At 38.3% G+C, this 23678-nt stretch overlaps 1 protein-coding gene across 8 annotated transcripts in view; it reads right to left on the bottom strand.

The window, feature by feature from the left end:
• Nucleotides 1–23678, bottom strand: part of TBC1D5 (TBC1 domain family member 5) — a 361094-nt gene that overhangs the window by 55326 nt on the left and 282090 nt on the right. For all 8 annotated transcript variants that reach the window (XM_081159844.1, XM_081159851.1, XM_081159850.1 and 5 more), the window contains one exon: nucleotides 12214–12299. In XM_081159844.1, coding sequence (XP_081015970.1) covers nucleotides 12214–12299 — 86 coding nt within the window. The remainder of the gene's footprint in view (nucleotides 1–12213; nucleotides 12300–23678) is intronic.

The raw sequence follows: 23678 nt of genomic DNA on the forward strand, positions 1-23678 counted from the left end.
GACTCTACTTATTTTTAGGTATAAACAATTGTAAACCATGTACTTCCAGGAAAAGCATGCTGTCCATAGGTTGTTTTTCAGGCATGACGATTGTCATGCCAAAGTTAGCTAATATTGATCTTAAATATTAGTAGCAGCATTATTCATGAGAAATACCAAACAATTTGCAACAATTATTATGGCCTATGATGTATGCTATTAAGTCACCTGTGCTAAGTTAATGACAATTAATGCAGTTATCAAAGATCTGATGAACAGTGAGGATTGGATTGGATTAAAGATGGAGTGTAATGTGTAAATAGTGTTGAAATAAATAGTAAGATGTCTTTGTAATTAAGACATTAGATATCAAATATTTTAAGTAACAAATTCTGTGTAATCAAAGTCTCCCATTACTATTTTCTACTACGTACTATTATTAAGTAAATAGTAACATCTAGGAGAGATTATTCTGAAATTGTGCCAACAACTTACTTTTGGCATAACTTCATTGAGCAACTTAAGTCAGTAAGCAAAAGGGTATTTTTTCTGAAAATCTATGAATCCTCCAAAACACCTGTATTGGAACCCAACCTAGCTTCACTGTTGGGTCCCTTTGGTTCAGTTTCTGAAACTTTAAAAAAAAACCTCTGAAACTCTTGCTGCCTTTCCCTACCCTCTAACCACTCAACCTCCTTCCTGCAGCCTGGCTTCCTGACCCACATTCTACTGGAGCTTCTAGGGTCTCCAACACCTTGCCTTCTTAATTGCCAGAGTCACAAGCTGTCTTCATTCAACTTCTAAAACCTTCTTAAACCCTAAAAAACAACACATTATCACTTCTGTAAAACATATCCACAACCTTTTCTGATATCCAAATCTTGACATGACCATATTTTATTTCCTTTCTACCTATAGGTTTATTTTTTAGGTTTATATTGAGTATCTAATATTTGTTTATTTCACTCTTTTTGTAATAAAATGTTAGAGACTTGTTTATATTTTTGTCAAAGAATAAATTTTCAATTTATCTTTAATTATTTTTTTCTATATTCTACTTTATGTTTTTATTGTTTTTCTTGTGTTTCTGAAGTTGAAAGCTTAGTTGGTTCATTCATTCATCCATTCATTCACTTATTCATTTTCTCTTCTTTCCCAAGAAAAGCATTTAAAGCTATACATTTGCATCTGATTAAAGCAATAGCACACATCCCACCTCCCCCTCCCCCCTTTTTCTAAGTGGTCTGTTGACTCAATTGTTATTTAGGTGGATTTAAAAATTTCAGATGCTTGGGTTTGTTTGTGTTTCACTATATTACTCATTTTGTTTTACTGAATAAAAATAGAAGTAACAGAGGAATGGAAGTGGGGGAATGTTCTGATTTTTCAAAAGGAATGTAGAGCACAAACTGGAAAATAGACTGGCTTATACAAACATTTTTACTAATTACTTGGAAAAGCTCATAGTTTATTACAGTTGGCCATTATGGTTCACTAAAAACAAGTATAAAGTGTGAAAGACTGTTAGATTTTATCAAGGTGTGTCAGTGCCAGAGGATATAACGGAGGATAACACATGCTCAGCTAGAGCTGAGCAATTGTACCTCGTGTATTGTTGAATGTTCTGGCACCCACCAAGGGCTCCTGGTGATGATATGTGTCTCAGACGTGGTTCGAAGATCTGCTCACCAGCCCTTTTTCCTAAGGTTATAATCTTCTGTCAATGAGATGTGTGATGTGAGAGTTATTTAGCCTGCTGTCTTAAACCAAGGGGGCTTAATAATATAATTTGAGTCCCTTTTAGGAAGAAAATTCTATGATTTTGTGGCTTAAAGAAAATCACGAAATTCTAAGATATGATATTTGAGTCCCTTTTAGACAGAAAAATCTACAATTTGGTGACTTATTGAATCTGAGACTAAAGGCTGCAGAAACACCTAATATATCAGATATAAAATAATCAAAATTTAAAATAATCTCAAAAGGCTAGCATGAAAAAGAAATTAAACAGATAAAATGTAACAAAGATAATCAAAAGCTTAAGCACTTAGGTTAAAACTTAATTTTTAAAAAATATGATTTTCATTTCAGAGAGAGAAAGGGAGAGGGAGATAGATAAAAACTTCAATGATGAGAGAGTCATTGATGGCTGCCTCCTGCCAACCTCCTACTAGGGATCGAGCCCGAAACCCGAACATGTGCCCTGACTGCGAATTGAACCGTGCTCTCCTGGATCATAGGTCAATGCTCAACCTCTGAGCCATGCCGGCGAGGCAGGTTAAAACTTTTTACAACTGCACATTATAGATAGAATAGGGAGACATAGATTAACATGAGTTCATATAAAAAAAAATCAAAGTCCCAAACATTCATGTTTTGGTATGGTTTGTAAGGCTAGTATGAACCCATAGAGATGTTGCTGAAAAGTAAGATTCTTGGGCTGCATCAATACTAGATGAGTTAACTTTTGGTTTCCAGTCTGGTGGGTAAGAAGCTCAGAAGTCTCCACTCTGTCCTAATAGCAAGTAACAAACAAAAACATCAACAACTTTTTCTTAAGTTCATAAGGAAAGTGAGGTCAGAGAAAACTGCTATCCCCAAACTGGAGAGACTGACAGGTGAATGCAGATAGGTAACTTACTAGAGCAGAAACTCACAGGAACCAGGCTGAAGAAGGGAAATCTGAACTGTAGGTGACGAAGCTGGAGGCTCAGTGTGAACAAATGTGAGAGAGGAAAACTCCAAGAGGACCTAGCCATGGGTAGGGGGCCGCCCACACTTCTGTGAGTTTTACCTCCTGGAGTTTTACCAGGTTCTCATGATAAATATGGTAGAAAATTGTGCTTCCAGCAGGGGGAGGGGAAAAGACACCATTTTGAAATACATCAGGGTATTCTGTTCTTCTGAATACGACCTGCCTTCAGAAGAAATTAGTTAACCAGAGCCTAATCTGCTGGGGGTTTATCAGAGCCTAACTGACACAACCTCAGCCCCCTCTAGCCATCCTGTCCCACCTAAGTCGGGGAGGGAGGCCAAGAGGCGTTTGTGAAGGTCACAGTCCAGAGGCACAGCTTCACTAAAATACTGAGACCTAATAATAGGACCATGGACTGGTTCCTCTCCCCCCACAACTTATCACTATGTTACTAAAGGCCTATTTACCCACTGTATCATACCCAACTATGAAAAACACACACACAAAAAAACAAGACATACTAGAAAAGCAAAACACAGAGTTTGAAGAGACAGAGTAAACATCAGAATTGGACTCACATAGCAGGGATGTTGAAATTATCAGACTAGAAATCAAAAACAACTATGATTAAAATGCTAAGGGATCTAATGAATAAAGTAACAGCACCCACAAACAGATGGAAAATGCATACGGAGAGAAGGAAATTGTAAGAAAGAAAAAAAGAAATGTTAGAGATAAAAAAAACTGAAACAGAAATGAAGAATGTCTTTGCTGGGCTTATTAGTGGACTGGACACAGCTGAGGAAAGAATCTCTGAGGGTGAGTATATTTCAACAGAAACTCCCCCAAAATGAAAAGTAAACAGAAAAAAGCAAACAACAGCAACAAGAACAACAAAAACAGAATAGAATATCCAGGAACTGTGGGACAACTATGAAGGTGTGGTATACACATAATGGGAATACCAGAAGAAGAAAGAAGGAACAGAAGAAATATATGACACAATAATGACTGAGAATTTCCCCAGACACCAAAGTGCACATCCAGGAAGCTCAGAAAACACCAGGCAGGATAAACACCAAAATCACTATACTTAAATCAAATCACTTTTAAACTACAGAAAGTCACAGATAAAGAAAACAAAAATCCTGAAAGAAGCCAGAGGGAAAAGCACACACCTTACCTATAGAAGAGTAAAGATAAGAATCACATCCAACGTCTCAGTAAATCGTGCCAGCAAGAAGAGAATGAAGTGACTATTTAAAGTGTTGAGAGAAAAACACCACCAACCTGAGTTCTGTACCCTATGACATGATCCTTCAAAAGTAAATATAGTATCAGTATATAGTAAATGCCTACTATCCTTTTGTAGCAAATATAAATGTGACTAAAAATACTAGAGTGCTTACATTGCAGGAGATAACTGTACAACTATGGGAGATAGCTCTTGGTGACATTAATTTCTGGCAGAACTGAATTTTGTGTTTATAAAATGGAGTGGAACAGAGGGGAGGTATAGAAATTATGCTGGAAGGAGAATGGCTGAAAAGCTGGGGCACAAGTCCTCCAATACAGTGAGAACTGCCGTGACGGAAAGCGGTTCTTTTTGCATGGCTTTAAAAAACGATCTGAGCTGCGTAAGTTACAAAAAGTAACAGAAGACAGTTAAAAACCAGGAAATCCTTTCTAATGATTTAACAGGCTCTGTTTAAAATAGTAAGTTCTCCATCACTTGTAAGCAGAGAGTGAAAAATCATCCCCAGACACACAGGAACCCTAGTCCTGGCACAGGCGAGAGGCAGGGTTAAAGGAAAGCCCACTTCTCACAGCATACACTCTGCTGTGTCAAATGGCTTCTTAGTGTCATAGTCATTACGCTACTGAGAAGACAGGACCATGTACGAGGCCTGGACACTAGCGTAGGCCTCTGAGCAAAGCTCACTCAGCCCAGCTTCAGCCGTAGGGGCCTGTCTGCTCTGCCTTCTTATTTCTGCTCTGTCTTTTCTGTTCTTTTGAGCCTCCTTCCTCCTCTATGTTCATTTTTCTTCTCTGTTCTCCCCCTTTCCTTTCTGTCATGTCTCCTTTTCTTGCTATCATCTTCTCACTTCAATCTACCTATACTTGATTCCACCATAAAACCATATAACTCATTTTAAAATTTTTTCTGAAGTGCAAAAAAGGTAGCTGGAAAAGTAAATTGATGGATATATATGAGAAATACGTGACCTTGGTTTTTGGATAGAAGCTGTATTCTGCTGGCATTCCTATATGCATCTAGTCTATCATACTGACTCACCCTGAATGGATGCTGGTTCACATTTCTTTCTTTCATGCTTATAGACATCAGTCTTTTATTTGGAAATTTAAAACAGTTGTCAGAGTTGCAACATAGTACTTTTCAAGATGGTTCTAACATCTGAGCTAGCATTTATGATGTATTTCTACTTATAAATTCTGCGAGTGGAAGGCGTCAAATTCTGTAAAATAAATTTTCCAACTCTAATTCTTTAACTTTGAAGTTGAGTGTATCAAATCTGCTTCAGTGATAGACGTTTATTCTAATTCTAATCTATCTGCCATATTGTGAGGTTTCTGTTACCTTAGAAAATGAACTCACACCACACCAAGGACATTTAGATTTTATAGGTTTTTATTAAAACTAAATAATGAAAATTACCTTGCTATTATTTATTCCTTAGGATTCTTTTAAGTGAAATAGATTATGACCATTTTGCATGCGGCAGGTAAATTTCTGCCAACATGATGTGAAGCAAAAGCAGCAGCGCTTGCTCGTTAGGGATAAAAAGACTGGCCTGATGGGGGGGAGGGTACAAGCTAGACTGTGGGGCCTACTTCCTTGGGTCGAACACAATTTATAACACTGGCTGCTAACATAACAAATAATAAGCAATTATGCATTAATCATGGCATATAAAATCATTGGATAAACTCTCCAAGATGTATCGATAGAAATAAATATTGAAGTTTCTGGTTCTAGATTGGGAGTTTTCAACCCAGGGTATCTGAGGGATATGACTCCTATCTGTGGCTCATACCCAGCCATTAGAGGGTTCGGGATTCTCTGGCCTGGGGGACACATCAGAATGGAAGAGGGTGTGACTCAGAGATGCCCACCTGCTGGGTAGTTTCACCCCCTTCACCTCTCTTCCTTCACTTTGAGAAACATACATCTTCACAGTTAACTGGAGAGGACAACTCACCTGTACAAGAATGCTCATAGCAGCCTTACTTACAATACCCCAAATCTGGAATAACCCAGGATCTATCAGCGAGAGAGCAGATAAACAACTTGTGGCATATTCATATACTGGAATACAACTCAACCATCTAAAGGGAGGAGCTAGTGACATACGCAACAACACGGATGAATTACAAAAAATTATGCTGAGCAAAAAAAAGAAAAAGCTAGACATGAAAGAGTGCATATTGTGTGGTTTCATTTATGTGAAGCTCCAAGAAAATGCAAAACTAATATACGGTAATAGAAATCAGAAAGTGGTTGCCTCGGGATGAGGGCTGGAATTGACCGTGAAGGAACACGAGGGAACTCTCGGGTGAAAGAAATATTCACTCCAGATATATTCTTTTGGATGGTGGTTACATGGGTACACACAACTGTCAAAACTCATCAGACGAACACTTAAGATCTGTGTACTGTGTACAAACTATACATCCATTTTCTAAAGAAGAGAAAGATCTCTTTACTCTGGACTAGATAGGAGGTAGTGTTACCATTTTACCTAAATGGGTTGGGAATGAACAACTCTCTTTAATACAACAGAAAGAGCGCTTCAGACATAGATATGTTTATAATACAAAGTCTTAGTTATTTAATAAAAATATTACAAAATTACATGTATATAAAAACCAGTGCCCTTTGAAATATGATTAGCTAATTAACTACTAATACTGATAATCACGGAGTTCCTGGCTTTGTAGTTTTGGGACTATTATTACTATATCATTTCTTTACCATATTTTAGCAATAAAATACTTCTGAAAAAAGGCAGTCATTATGTAAGTAAATATAATAAAGCTTAATTTAAAAAATCTTGTTGACCAGATAAAATGGTCAGACCATATGTAGTGGAAATTGTCCAGGAAAATTTTAGAATGTCCTTTAGATTTTCAAAACTAAATTTATTTATCCGGTCATTAAACTAAGTATTTACTGAATACTATAAACAATGCCAGGTACTGTGCTAGGCCCTGGGAACATGAAGACTCTAAGACCCAGACTCTGACATTAATATGTTATTCTACATGTTAAGCTAAAAAGCATCGATTCATTTCACGATATTTGAGTTTGTTCTCTGTGCCAGGTACTGAGGAAATACCAAGGAGGGAGTGTGGTCCCTGCTCTCACGAAGCTCACATTCTAGCATAAGATAACAATTGTTGGAAGGATCCGTGCTTTTTCTGGGATCCTGCACGTTCTCTGGACATTCCTGTTGGGCCAACCCCTGAGAGGAGCACTCCTAAGCTGAGACAGACCCTGTTCTCAAGGACAGATGGAGAATTACTAGCCACCAAGCATTAGTGGGTTGGATGCCATCAGTCCTTAGTCACACGGAGCACAGCTGAGGAATGTGAGATACAACTTCAGAGCCGAGGGGACTCTCCTTGTAAGGATTTTCCTTCCCTGGAGCCTCCCTTCCATGCAAATGTCCTGACAAGGGGCCTTCTGCAGAGGGCCTACCTGCCAGGATTATAATTCTGGAATCTTTCATCATTGATATCAATTAAGTTGCTTAAGCTTGGACATGGAGCAGAGGAAAGCTGGGAATGTTAGCACTGAGAACGTTATTGCTGATCTGCTGATCTGCTGACTGGCGAGATCAGGATCTAAGCTTAGGTTCTTCCATCTCTATCAAGGTCTAATTTAATCAAATGGAATATCTAATTTTGGTGATATGAAATTGCTTAAGCAAGTCAAAAACCCAATTGTCGTGGAGCCTGTTAAAAGGCACCGCTAGATAAAGTGACACCTACTCTTGAGGCACTGCTGAGAGCTCAGGTGCCATCCCTTCATCACCTCTGCTCAGCAGAAAGAATTACACATTTTGAGAAACCGTGATGTCATTTTCAAAACATAAAATCCATGAATGTTCTAGAATAAAGAAGGTATGTGATTCTATTCTTCATATGAGACTGCAGTATCTAAAACATGAAATTCTGTTCTATAACTACTCAATTGGGTATTTTAGTAGTCACAGATTCCCAAATAAATTAGATGGGTCTTTCTGAAAGACTGGTCACAAATTAGATGCACTTATTTTTTTATAGCAGCAATTTCTGGTTATTTAAGGACAAAATTGGAACAAAACTTGAATGTTAAATTGTGGCTCTGAGCTCTCAAGTTGAATGAGTAAGAAAATATCAATTCCCATTTTTAAAAAGAAATTTGCAAGTAAGTAAAATCAGAGCACAATGAGTGTTACCCACACGTGCAATGGAAACTCTTCCACTAAAATACCTAGGCACTTGCTTTTAAAGTCTTAATGATAGCACTCCATGGTAAAGCACAGAAATCAGGCTTCTTGATTTCTAGGGATACTCTAATCCATGAACTCACATGTGATCTTTGCATCTCGCCCCTTATTTGGATAAGCAACACCAACAGAAGTTCGCTGCCATAGATGGAGCAGGTTCCCTGCTTCCCAGGTGTCTGCCTGTCTCCTCTATTTGCAGATCACTGGAGAGGTCCCCCATGAGTATATGTATGTATATATATATATATATATATATATATATATATATATATATATATACACACACACACACACACACACACACACACCCCCTCTGGGTCATTCCCACTCCCCATCTTGCTACTATATGACAGCCCCAATGGATTAACTTTTTAATAGACTCTAAACAACTAAGAAAGTAGTTGTAAAGCTGATTATGGCTCAAGGGCTCCTGAGAAACTTCAAAGGAATAGGGCTACATATAGGATTGGAAGGTTTCTTGCACAAGATTATCAAGTACTCTCAATTTACACTCTATCAAGTGGTGACTAAGGGTATCCATGCACCTTCACCACTGCTAGCTTGCTCATTCATTCATTCATTCATTCATTCATTCAAAACCACTTTACTGAGGTACGACTGACATCTGCAAAACCATCACCACCATCTATACCATAAACACATTCATTACATCCATGAGTTCCCTTCCACCCTCTTTATTTCATTTTTAAAAATTTTGTTTTATTTTTTGTGATAACACTTAAGACCCACCCTCTCAGGGAATTTTTAGGTATATAATATGATATTATTAAATATTTCTGTACAGATCTCTGGCTCATCTATTTTTAATTTGCTAATTTGAAAGGTGAAAATGACACTTTATTGGTATTTTAATTTGCATTTATTTGACTAATTATGGGTTTGAACAGCCTTTTAAATGTTTATTTGCTGTTTGTAACTCTTTTTTCATTGAGTGCCTACTATATTCTAGGCACTATTTTGGGCACCAGGAATATAACAGTTAAGACAAACATATAGAGTTCACATTTTAGTGCAAGAAACAAATGATAAAAACAGACAAAAAAACCAGTAATTTTTTAAAAAGCTAAAAATATCATTTTGTGCTATAAAAAAATACAGAAACAAAAACAGTAAGCAAGCAGAGTAAAGGCACAGGAAAGGGGTCCGTTATCTTAAGACAGAGTAGTCAAAGGGAGGTTTTATGGAGAGATGATACTGGAGTAGAGCCTGAACAGTGTGTGTGCCACGTGGATTGCTGGGGGGACTCCGAGCACAGGGAAAAGCAAGCTCAGAGCTCCCTGAGTGGGAACATGTTTGCGTGCCTGAGGGGCAGTAAGCAGGCCAGGGTGGCTGGAGGCAATGAGCAGCAGGGAAGGGTGGTGATATGAAAGGGGCTGGAGAGAGTAGGAGGCTGGATCATAGGGCTGCCTTGAGGCCACTGGAAAGGCTTTGGGAAGTCACAGAAGGGCTTGAGCAGCAGTGCTATGACCCGACTTCCATTAATCTGGCTGCGGGGTGCGAGGAGGAGAGGAATATTGGGGGATCAGGAGACGACGGGAGTGCGATGAGCCACGATGGGGGGACTCGGTATTGGCAGGATACATAGAGAAAAGTGATTTGTTTCAGGATATATTTCGAAGAGGACTTGCTGATGGACTTGATGTGTGATGTGAGAGAAAGAGGAGTCTACTGCAATTCTAAGACTGGGTTATGGTATTTATTGTGATGGAGAAACACTTAAGGAGTAACAGTTTTGTGGAGGCAGAATCAAGAGTTTAGTTTAAAAAATCCTAAGTTTGAGACGCGCATAGGACATCCAAGAGGAAATACAGAGTAAGCAGTGGATCTGTGAGTCTCGAGTTCAAGGGGAGAGGTCAGACTGAGTTCAGTGAAGAGGCCTCCAGTCCTGAGTGGTGTTTAGAGCCATGACCTGGGGTGAGATCCTGTAAGGAGTGAGTACAGAGGCAAAAAGAAGACTGGCGGGTGCTTCAACTTATAGGCTGGATCTGAACTGCATAAGTCCTTTATATACTAATGATATCATAGTTCCCCAGTTATTTCCAACACAGATATTTCCCCAACTTTCTGTTTGCATTTGATTCAGTTTATTTTATTTTTGACATATCTACTTAAAAATAGTTGTATAGTAAAATTTACCAGTCATCCCCTTTGTGGTTCCTTCCACTACTTTTAAGGCTAAAAAGCTTTCTAGTAACTAGAGGTCACACAGATACCATTAAGTGGTAAGAAAGACTGGGACTTAAATTTTAGCGGGGAAGTTGGGGAGACAGATGATAGGGACATAAATGGCGAATATAACTTGTTAGTAATGAATGCCATGAAGAAAACAAGACTGGCACTGGGTTAGGGAGCGAGCAGAGGAGGGGCACACAACAGGGAGGCTGAGAGTGGCTCTCCCACAGCCGGTTTGGGCTGAGCCCTAGGGCAGGAAGAGGCCAGGGGGGCTGGGAGGGGTGCTGCAGGGAGGGGAAGGGTCCAGTGCAAAGTGCCAAGCAAAGGGCAGCATGGGAGTGAGGAAAAAGGGAGCCCAGGAGGTAAGTCAAAGAGAGAAGGGGGGGAAGCCTGGAGTATCAACGGTGACGAAGCCTTTGGGGGGGTTTGGGTGTGTGTGATGTAATCTGCTGTAAATGGAGAGTTTTGGCTGTTGTGTGAAAACTAATGGGGGGGGTGCAGAGAAGATAGGGAAGAGAGGAAGGGACTCTAGTTAGACAGATTTCGTAGGAAGAAAGTGCCTAAAATACCCTGATCTTTTAAACATAACAAAACGAAATACTTGACATAACAGGCAGGAAATACAAGCGACTGGACTGTGAGATTCCTGAGGGCAGGGATTTCCGTCTGGTTTGTTCACTGCGTCTCTCCAGTGCCTAGCATAATGAGAGCCTGGAACTCTTTGTTAAACACTTGTTAAATTAAAATGAACAAAGTGACTAAAGGGAATAGCCTTTTGATGGCGAAACAAGAATCAGATGGAGTGACCATTCAGCAAAGGGCCTCAGAGAAGCCTCACGGGCTACAGGACTGGTCTCATAATTACGGTGCACATCAAAACATGAGGCAGAGCTCAAGCAAGGGTGGGGAGTTTAAAAATAACATTACTCGAAAACAGGGTTCAAAAGACAAGTTTAAATGTAGCCACTTCCTTGTAAACTTCTCCTAGACTATGGGTTTCTACGTGGCAGGAACTGTCTTCTTTTTAACTCTCCGAGTACGAGCTGAACACACAGTGCGTGTGTACCACATACATGCACGTTGAGGTTGCTGGGCGCCCACCGAGGAAACTTGCACACGGCAAAGTGCTCAGGGAAGAAAACGCGGACAGCCTGGCAGCATTTGTCACTGCTAACATTTCAGTCTCCTAGAGTAAACTCTGAAATTATGTTCTAATCTGAGATGGCTCTGGTTTGACAAGTTAACTCTTGAGACATCTGAGTACAGTATTATGAAAGAACAAAACTGTTCATCAACCCTTTATGCCAATGTTAATTTCTTTTAAAAGGAGGATTTTAATGTTTTTTAATTCCTACAGTGACCCTTAAAATTTCTATGTACGCAATCACAAATGCACACCCAAGATGCATTTATAAGCTTATTGTGTAGTTCTAAAGACAGCTGGGAAAATCAATTTTAATTTTGTTACTGAAATAATTTAAAAATATATTATAAAACTGCCTCTTTTCAATCAACAGCAAGTATCTAGAAAGAGATTATACAAGTAGGCACACTTTATTTAGGTTTATTAGTGTTAGAAGAATGAAGCTGCCGAACTTCAAACTGTAACGAGCACTCTTATATTTAACTTTTCATCTCACCACTGATACCAGTGTATATCATTTTCTTATTCCTTTAAAGAAATTCAGATAAAAAAACTCGGGTAATTTATTTATATGCATTAGCCATCGATACACTGAAAACTGGAAAATTATTTTCAGCAAATGTGCACTATTTCCTGATGATCTCCAAGAACGTCTCTGTGACAAAACTTTCATCAGCAAGAGAACTTACCGGCTTTTATTCATGAGGTCTGCTCCCCGCGCTTTGTAATAATCTAAATTTGGATGGAACTGATAAGTCACTGGCCTTGGATTTCTCTATAGAAAAAAAAAAAATTAAAATGTATAAAGCTATTTAAGTTCTATATTAACATATAAAAGGACAAAATGATTGTTTTTATATTCTTTCAGAAAAAATACATAAAATGAAATTTAATAATTATATTCTTGGGTTTTGCTTTTATTGTTGAAGCTTTGCCTTACCTGATCTTAGTCCTGACTGAAGACTGAAATTGTTTTAATATATTTTTCTTTTTTGAAGGTTTTTTTAAATTGATTTTTTAAGAGGGAGGTAGGGAGAGCAAGTGAGAGACAGAAATAGAGACAGAGTGAGAGAGAGAGAGAGAGAGAGGGAAACATCGATCAGCTGTCTCCCGCATGCTCCCCAACCAGGGACTGAACCCGCAAACCTGGGTATATACCCTGACTGGGAATCGAACCCGCCACCTTTTGGTGCACAGGATGATCATCCGATCAGCTGAGCCATACCGGCCAGGGCTAATATATTTTTCTTTTACTTGCCTCATAGTTTGAATAGATTTATTCCTGTCATTAAATTTATTTTTGATGATTTTGATCACTTTCAATATGACTTTCCAAATACAATAAGATAAAGTCACAACAAAACTGAAAAATTATATGAGATAATCTATGCTAATGGACCAAGAGATACAAAATGTAAAGAAAGCTGTGTTTTGGAGGAAAAGGGAAATGTTTTTGATACCCACAATGCTAAACATGCCCACTAGATGGCACACCGAGTCTTCCTTCTCCTAAAATGAATGAACTATTTCAAGAATTCAGCAATTCTTTTAAAGTTAGCAATTTCTATGTCATCTATTCTTACATACGAGTTTAATAAGTGTCCAAGTAGTGGAAATATTAGCAGGGTACCATTCACAATACAAAACTAAACTGACCAAAAAGAGTATTTTCATAAAAGAAGCAATACATTATCCTTTCAGATATTTAATATTATTTATAAACACTGCAGAAGTGTCCTTGAATCATAGATCAGGTGTGTCTAAATATGTTGCTATTAATTTAATGTGTCTGTTATTTAAACGTATCGAGTTCCTCATGGTCACAAAATTAAACAAGTTTAATTTTTATAAAAAATTCATCTAGTTTATAAAAATGTAACATGTTAATAAAGCATTACTTAAAATAAATACCATCATCTCTAAAATGTTAAAATACATATTATTTTATTTAAAAGCTTTCAAAAAACTTATAAATAAATGTGTTCCAATGCTCATCTGAGCATATAATTCAAGTTGATAATTAGGACTTTGACCCAGAACATGCCCTGTCCTCTGAGAGATCCATCTAGACAGAGAAAGGCTGCATTTTGTCTTAACAGAAAGTTACCAATATGTTTGGATATCAATCCTTGGCGACATAATCCTAAGGCACTGATATAGTTGCATGTAGGCAGGGGAGTATATAATTGCTAAGGTTAAATAGTTGGAAATTCATCAAGCTAACAAGCTGCATCTTAATGACCATGATGGACCTTTTCTTTTTTTTCTGCTGAAAAGAGAATATTTACACAGCTTGACCCTTTCATATCTCCTCCAAGTCAGCCCTAATCATCTAACATAACTGATGATCCCTTGATTTAGCTCCAGCTACCACCCCACTGGTTTGTATTCAACACACAGTTCTACAATAATCAAATCTGAATTGCCTTGATGAAGATAACCGGTGCTTCCATGACTACCATACTAGTAGTCGAACAGTGCAACTTTTCCCTTTCTCAAGGAATCACATAGGTTTCCTTGCCGTTGCTGATGACAGCCTGGACCTGAGTATAATGGGGAAATAAAACAGAGGTGAGAGCCACTGGCGGATTGTCAGTGCATTCATGATTTATTTCAAGAATTAACTTCCGCAGGACCGTCACTCATGACTAATTTCGCTCTTTATTCTCAGTACCTGGAAATACATTTTATTTTGGCTAATATAAAAGACTTTTCTTCTCTGACTTCCAACGAACTAATGAAGGATTATGTTACTTTTTGCTAGGAAACAATGAAAGAGGGGACTGCACAGAGCAATTCCTTGAGACATCTTTATAAAGAAATGACAAGCAATTCAAGGCCGAAGTGCTGATCTACCCGAGCACTCAGAGCCATTATTAGGAATAATGATCTGACTTGAACACATGAATGGGGCCCAAGTATTGCTTTCACTGAGGCTGTGTAAACTCCTGGGAGACTTAGCAGTATCAAAAGAGGAGGCAGCTTAAAGAACCACTGTACTGAGACTTTAAAAACAGAATCAAAAGAGGGTGTTGAAAAACAGCATTTGGAATGTAAGAAAATAAAATCAGAGGTTCCAGTTAAAAGTTATTCAATAGGATTTTCTGTCCGAGATGCTGCTCCTGTTCCTAAGGCATTAAGTACGCGGACAGCTAGGTGGTCTCGGGCGGCACTGTCCAACAGAAATACAATGGGGGTCATGAAGGCAAGCTTCATCTGTAATTTAAAATTTCCTAGCAGCCACATTAAAAAGAAATGAGTGAAATTAAATGTAATAACACATTTTATTTAATTCAGAATATCCAAAATATTGTTATTTTAACATGTAATCAACAAAAAAAATTATTGAGGTATTTCACGTTCTTTCTTTTGTACAAAGTCTTTGAAATCCAGTATATATTTTATACTTACAGCACACTTCAGTTTGGACTAGCTGTACTTCAAATGCTCAATCGTTACACATGGCTTGTGGCTTGTAATGGACAAGACAGAGCTAAATGTCTGACATATACGTAAATCAATGTGTGGCTATAAAAATCAATATATACACAGACATGAATGAAAAGGACCCAAGTACTTTTATACACTAAGATTTAGCACTGACGGTTCTTCAACATACCTATACTACTTCTCTTTTAATTCGTTTTTTCTCTTCTAAATAAGGTCTTAAAAAAATGAAGAAAACTTCACTGGAAAGGTATGGACCCCCCCCCCCCAAAAGTCAATTAATTAATTTGGAACAATATCTTCTCACACAACTATGTACCAAAATAACAATGGTTTCGTTAGGGGAATGAGATTAAAGGAGCAGAATTCTAACTTTATGCAACTGAAACATTTTAAAAGTAAAGAGAAACTTGTTTTTCTTATTTTAAAGGTTATTTTCCACATAGATTTTTATAGAAACAGTTCTGACTTTTAATTTTTAAAGATCTGGAATGTCCTCTAAAATATAGAAGCCACTAGACTTTTACGTATGTGAAACTCTGATAAAAAGATAGCAAAATGGAAATCCTATCTTAAGTCACATTGGTCTGTGTGCAGAGGAATACCAATTATGTTCCATGAGCCGGGAAGTCTATATAACCATACATGAGGATACAGAAATCACAAATCCAGTCTACCCTGGTTTACCATGCCTTTCCTAGGCCAACCCAGGATAGACTTGAACTAAATGTACAAGACTGAAGCTAGTTAACTTCTGAAGTACCATTCACTTCTCTCTTAACAAGCTGGTGGAGCTCTTCTTACAGCTTTGCATTCACATTTTATTTTATGGTAATATAAGAAGAATGCTGGAATTCCCACCCGTGACATACACAGGTTGGATTTTTGGGAAGCATCTTAAAGCTTTATGGACAAAATGACTTACAGTAGCAGATTAGATAGTGGTAGAAACAACTGTCCTAGAGGGACCTATATGGAAAAATAAAACAAGACAAAGCCATGCTGTACTTCTGAATTTCCAAAACACTGTTCATTTGCCATGATCACAAAATCAAATTACAAACAGTAGTTAAATGACAACATTAAATGTAAGGACTAAACTAAGTGACATCTGTCTAACCTCGCTGTTACAGATAAAGTTCTTCACTTCTAGTCTAGAGCTTGCCCCTTACAGTCATTTCAGGGAACACACAATCCGTCCCTTCCTGGGTGTGACTTTTGATGGTGGACAACTCTTTACTCTGTGCTGGAAGTGTGTAGATCAGCATGTAACCCTCCTCCCCCTGCCACCCCTTATGCCCATGGTACTATTTCAGTATTTTAAGCTCAAACTCAGTTTGCTGCAGTAGTACACAGATATTTAAGTGATAACCCACACTAGATACAACTGACTACAACATGCTACAAGAAGTACAATTAACTATAAGATGGTATGTGACGATTTTCCTTGTTCTGAGCCTGGTGAAGTCAAACTCATCCAACAAAGGGCATTACAAACAGCACTTTCTAGATTGATCCCCTACCTCCTAACCCTCAAGTGTAGGTGATTACCTCCTTTTGAACTGTCATGTGGAACTTCAGAAGGAAAAAAAATCTAAAGTACTCATCCTGTTTTGAACAGCACGGCGCCTTTCAAAGGGCTGGCTATTTATAAGCACAGGTAGAACTGAAAAGAGCCAAAGAAAGGCAATTCCAGCGATCCCTGTTCTAATTATGAATGTACTAGAAGGACTTAAAGAAGAGTTAAAGTCATAGGTTAAAAACAAAGAGACTAGGTAAACATAACTCTCCCATCTGCTTTAAAGGCCTAGGATGCCTGGCAGGGAGGCAGGATCCAGATCCCTGCCCCACCCACTACTAGCTGAGGAGCCACTGAGAGGAGTGAGTTCCCCTCCCAGCTCTACTCTCCTCACGTGCAAAACTGCAGGAGGATTAAAGGAGACAATGAACCCGAAGCACAGCACCGTGCTGGGCACTTGATGCAAACGCGATGAGATGGGAGCTATGATTACCTTCCGATACCACTGAGTACTGGCAAACAGACCTTTAATTTGAGAACAGATCTGACAGTTTAATAACTTAAAATCCATGGTGAGAGAAGGTGATATGTTTCATACTTCTGATAATCATACTTAAATTTAGGGTAGAGTCTTCTAAACAATACATTTTAAGAAAGCAAAAACACATAGTAAAATATATCATACACGCTGGATCTTGTGTGTGGGAAGAAAGGCTGTCTTATTGCTGAGGAGTATGTACACTTATACGTTTTTAAGAAATTGTAAAACCATTCTATGCCATGAATGCACGTTTGTTTGCCAGCTTATGTGATTACAATAATTAAAGTGATTTCTGCAATATGTCCAAATTATTATCATTTTTATAGTTTATTGGTCATGATTCTTACATTAAATTAAACTGATACAGTTCCTGCAGCACTTGTTTAATAGAAAATACTGATTTAGATTTACAATATCGTGTATGTTTGGCACGAAGAAAATACTTGACAAATGAAGAGTTAGTTTCCTTTCCCCTAATATTTTGCCACCAACCCTTGATTTTTAGCATGCCAGCTGAGAGAAGGGGGAAAAATAAGGCTCAGAAGGCGAAACGGCTCTGCGAAAACACGTCGAACGCTTCTCTTTGATGAAAAATGAGACTCTTAGTTTAGTGAATATGTTATTGCCTCAATGCTGGGGGAAAAGCAACCGTCATTAGAAAAACGAATCGCTCAGCTGTTTATAAGCAAAAAGCTCCGGGGGAATTTCTCAGGACCCCAAAGGCAAAGCATTCCAGGGTTATGCAAACATATGCTGCAGGTGTTTTAGGGGAGACAGGTGGGCAGGCCTCCGCCATGGAAGGGGAGCCGCTTTAATTCGCTGTAACGGAAACGAGGCAGCCCGGCCGCGTCCAAGTGCAGACGCCGCGGCCCCCGCGCCGGGCAGGAGAGCAAACTCTCCCGAAAATAATTACCTTGTTAGTGCCAAGCTACCGGAAATTCTCCCTTCTCGTAGTTTTATAGAAAACAAACACTGCCAATTACTTTAAAAAAAAACAAAATTAAAGGTATTTTAAACCTGGAACAAAGAACAGCCTGAAATGGTGATAATTACCCGAAAAAGATAAGATGAAGTATTGTTGCCTTTATTTAAACAAATATTCCTAAGGAGACAGTTTGCTGTAATATCCCCTCTTTGGTTCACTAGGCAACATTAGATTTATCATAATTCTCCTAAAGCCTAAGATATTTCTATATTAAAATGCTAATTTTGTCTTTTCTTTTGCCTGTAATTAAAGCTGGGGAAATCTGTGATCTGATATTCACTGATTGCTAGAGGGTCCACAAAGGTCTCACCATTTCTGTTTCTTATTGCCACACGCTGCCCCTTCATTAAAATTAGATGCAGGAACTCAGTGGATCAAAAAGGCAGACATAATCCTAAATGGTCACGAAGCTCCCATTTAAAAAAATGCATAAAATAACTGGTTTATCTGGATATTGCTGTCAAATCCAGACTTATATTTTATTTCTTCCTTCATTTATCTGAGTTGATTTTCTTTTTATATTATACTTGCTATTGAGAAAATACTCATTTACTATACATATTTATGTATAACAGTATATTGAGCCGTATCTTATCTAACCCGCTTGTCCTTTTTGTAAAAAACAACCCATACCATGAATTAAATATCAAATACTTAGTATAAAAAAAAGCTCACAAAACACCAGATTTGAAAAATTAAAGCCTAGTTTGATATTTCACAATATTACAAAATCCAAAATGTGGATACAAAGCATTCATCAAGTGAACACAGATCTTCATAAAAAAAAAAATCTTTGTAACATGGTTGTAAATTAGAGTATTATTCCAGTACCAGGTTTAAAATGCCCTCTGGTTTATATAGTAATAATTCCTATCTTGACAGAAAGTATATAGCAAATGACAGAAAATTCAAATAATTCCATTTTTGCATCTACAGATAAAAACTGGAAAAAAAATTTTTTAAAGGCCCGAAAAAAGTTTAAAAAATTGTTAATTGAGTAAAGACACAGACAAAACCTCTGAACCCCCGCCAGCCTCATTTTACATAGTGAATAAGCCCAATTCCCCAAAGTGACATCCCCATCTCTACCCTGGCAAGCAGGGATCTCAGATGGCAGAGAAGCATTTAAACCACCTGTGCGTTATGCTCGACTGTAGCTCACACAATAAATAGACACCAAAAGAGAACTGGAAAAATTTTCCTTTTCCTCATGTATTTATAGTTTTGAACCTAGCGGGCAGGAAGATGCCAGATGAACATGCCCCTCAACATATATGTAAATATGGGAAGTAACTGAGGCCTGCCCGTTTTCTTTGTTCCTAACACTGGTCCTCAGACCCCCTCTTCGGCAGTTGGTGAGCTCTCCGCAGTACTGAACTCTTCACCCCTTCCTCCTGGAGTGTAAGCACACGGGGGAGGGGAAGCCTTACTTCAGTGGTTTCTAGAAATCTGGAAACCCGCCTGTCTTTTCCTAGAGCTGTTTCCCAACCTCCGATAACATAAAAGAGGAAAGAGGTGATGGCAAAACTGTTCCTAAATATTCCAATTTGGGAATCTAAACTCTTTGATATGAAAATTGTCCTTGTAAATTTTTATCTTTAGAAATGTTAAAAGTAAGTTTCAACAACTTATCACCAAAATAGAAGCAACTGAAAAAAAATGGTTTTAGGATATTTGAATCACCGAGAATAAATTTATGTGACCCTGTGGGAACCAGAACCCTGGTTTGAGGAATTTTGCAAACCCCCCCCCCAGTGTTCTCACAATCTACTTCCCTTCATTACCTGCTTCTGCAACTGCCAAGGTGACAAAAGACTAAGCTGCCGCACAAAGGAAGCCTTGCAGGGCTTCACTTCGAACGCAATTTTGGGAGTAACATCAATGATAAAACATCTCGGACTTAAAAATTCATTTATTATATAAATCCATTACTACTAAGGTCATATACTGTTTGTTTTTGATGCTTTCTAGTGTAACAATGAAGTATCAGAATTGAGTTTTGAAATATCCAAGTGAAGAGAGAAATCAGAAAACATAAATAACACAGAGATCAGAGTTATATTTTCCTAAGTGAGACCAAGCTCTGCTTAGGAGAGTATGTCCAGTTGGACCACTGAGGCCACTGAGAAGAGTCCATCCATGTAGACGCACTCTTGCCTTTCTTCACTTTTTTATTCTTGATTTCATGTATCATTACAAAAAAGAACACGGATATTATGTCAATTTCTCTAAAGATTAGGTAGTATTGTAAAATATTTTCCTTTTAATCAATAACTTTTTTTTCATTGATTTTACAGAGAGGGAGAGAGAGAGGGAGAGAAACATCGATTGGTTGCCTCCCTTGGGTGCCCTGACTGGAGATCAAACCCGCAACCTGGGCATGTGTTCTCACCAGTGATCGAACCCACCACCATTTGGTGTACAGGGTGATGCTCCAACCAACTGAGCCACACCGGGCAGGGCTTTAATCAGTAACTTTTGATACAGCTCAGCCTTAAAACCAAAGCCCCCTGAATATCAAGTGCTAACTAACAACTGACACATGAATTTCATGCTGCTCATATGATATCTACACTAGGTGTCTTAATCTTTTTTGTCCCGTGGACTGCTCTGCTTCCAGTGAAGACTCTGGCCTCCTTTTCCGAGTAATGTTTTTAAATGCACAAAATAAAATACATAGGGTTATAAAGGAAACCAATTACACTGAAATACAGTGATCAAAATATTGAACAAATTTCTAATGGTGGTATGTGCTTTTTTATTAACGTATTAAATAAGATATACTGGCTGGTCTAATCATTACTGTAATTTAGCAGTTGTGATGAATGTAAAAATGGCATTTCAAGGTATCTTCATCAACTCTAATGTGGTATAAAATATCTGTGATTGCTATTAGTGAAAATGTTTCAGGTGCTGCTGATAATATTGTAATTTGTTGCCTTCATCTATAGTTGATATAAGTACTACATTTTAGTAAGGGTTTAGTGAAAATAAAGATGTAAATTTTCCCCATCCAAGTTCTTAGAGCCTGTCCCCTCCCCATTCCATCCACAAGCCTTCTGGGGGCCAGCGGCATTTTCTCAGAAACCTGAAAGATGGTTTTGGATAAAAGCTTTCCTCTTGGGAAGGTAGAGTTCGATGGGTACCACTGTACTAGTTTATCAACCCTTTTGCTGTATAAATATGTACAGGGGTGACAGTCAAAATATTAAACAACTGCTATTGCATAGATAGCTACCAATCAGGGCTGACAGCCCAGGAAGAAATGCCCAAAGAGCCCCTACCGTGCCAGGCTTTAACCCCTCAGATGCTGGATTTCTTTAATACCGACACAGAAGTACTTTGTAAAGGCTCTGACCTATAGAGCATCTAGAACCTCGCCTGAATGAATGAGGAGTGTGGCTAGGTGGGAGATGAGAGTGCGGATGACGGGGGACTGCTCAATGACAGTGAAGCAAGCTGTCCACTTCTGGAGAGCCCACTCTTTCTGCGCTAACTTCGCGTAGAGGGTTTCCATGGCTGTGGGCAGCTGATGGCAACCACATTTGTAAAGGGATGCTCCCAGAGTGGGGCTGTCTCCTTACCACTTTTTTCTTTCTAAGTAGCTGAACTTTCTTAGTTTGCAGCCAGGAACGCTTCAAGAAAATAACTCTTCTAAGAGGCCATTTTCTTGGAGAATCAAATCAGTTAGTTGGGGTCCAAGATTCCCCTTGATTGGAACTTTGAAACAGTGAGAAGAAACAGGCCTGCATATTTTGTAATGATTCAGAAAGAAGGATAAGAAGGGGTTAAGTAATCATCCCATCTAGGTTAAGAGGAATCTTTGGAGGTCATTAGTTTCCAGTAGTTATTCTATGTGGAATTACAGAGCACTTATTTCCCAGTGGACACTGTATTTAAAACACCCTGGAGAGAGAGAACATTAAATGAAAGGGGTAAAAAGTAATGTAGAGAACAGCATATGAAATATAATTCTTTTTATGTAAATAAAATTTTTGAATAGTTTGCAGAAATTGACAAGATGACCTTAAAATTCATATGGGAATGCAAGTCACTCATAACAGCCACAATTATCTTGAAAAAGATAAACCAAATTCTCTGATTCATAATTCTGATTTCAAAACTTAGTACAAAGCTACAGTAATCATGACAGTGTAGTACTAGCATTAAGGACAGACATATAGATCAATGGAATAGAACTGATAGTCCACAAATAAACCTTCACATTTATGGTTAATTAATTTTTGACAAAGGGGCAAGAAAATTCAGTGGGGGAAAGAATAGTCTTTTCAACAAACACAACTGGATATCCACATGCAAAAGAAGGACTTTGGGCTCCTACCTCACACCACACAAAAAATTAACTCAAAGTGGATCACAGCCCTAAAATGTAAGAGCTAAAACTATCAAACTACTAGAAGAAAACAGATGAGTAAATCTTTGTAATCTTGGGTTAACAATGATTTCTTAGATATGACAGCAAAAGTATAAGTGATAAAATAGGAGATTGATTAGCTAGATTTCATAGAAATTAAAAACATTTTGTGCTTCAAAAAAGTGAAAAGATGATCTACAGATGAGAGAAAATATTTGCAAACCATACATTAGATGAGTCTTGCATTCAGAATATATAAAGAACTCTTACAACTCAATAATAAAATGATAAATAACTCAATTAAAAATGGGCAAAGGATCCAAAGAGACATTTCTCCAAAGAACATGTACAAATAGCCCATAAACACATGAAAAGATGTTCAACATAATTAGTCATCAGGGAAATGCAAATCAAAGCCACAGTGAGATACCATTTCATATCCGTTAGAAAGGCTACAATAAAAACGACAGATGTAACAAGTGTTGGCAAAAATGTAGAGAAATGCGAGTCCTCATACATTGTTGGTGGGAATGTAAACTGGTGCAACCACTTTGCAGAACCATTTGACAGCTCCTCAAACTGTTGAATGTAGAGTTAGGATACGACCAAGTGATTCCACTGCTATCTATGGACCCATCTCCAGACTGCAGGTAAGCTGTTCCCCCAGGTTACAGCTGTCTACTCACTATTCTCTGCTTACAGAGATGCTTCTCATTCTTAGTTCAAATACTACCTCCTACGTGAAGCTTTTTGTGAACTTCTAGTTGCTCTACTACCTCCACTCTGACAGCATGCTGATTTCAACAAAATTTTGTATTTATTCCATCTTGCCTTGCACTGTGGTCAGTTGTATACATGTCTGTCTTGCACACAGAGTGTAAGTTCACTGAGGGCTGAGCCCTATCCAGGTCAGTGTATCCTCTCTGTCTCTAGCAAAGTGTCTGGCACGTGGTATGTGCTCAACGATTGCCTGTAAACTAGATGAACCAAAAAGCTTTCCAGAATCTGGCTTTAAAAAAAATAGCTGCAGAGTAGCAGGGTGAAGAACCATTTGATCTGCAGGTATGCATGACAAATGGAAGGCTCAGAGAGAAGGCATTTCTTAAATGCCCACACAAGTCCTTTCCTCGGTATGAGATGGGCCCAAGCCAAATATGCTACCATTAGGCCCAGATCAGAAAGAAGCTCCAAAAAGGCTAACTGGCAATAAGTGTGATCTCAGACTGCTCTCAGAGTTCCGAATAAACAGAATCCTAACTCCTGCACCCAGTCCTGTACTATCGTGAT

The sequence above is a fragment of the Miniopterus schreibersii genome, assembly GCF_964146895.1.
Source record: "Miniopterus schreibersii genome assembly, chromosome: 15".
In the NCBI taxonomy this organism is placed as follows: Eukaryota; Metazoa; Chordata; class Mammalia; order Chiroptera; family Miniopteridae; genus Miniopterus; species Miniopterus schreibersii.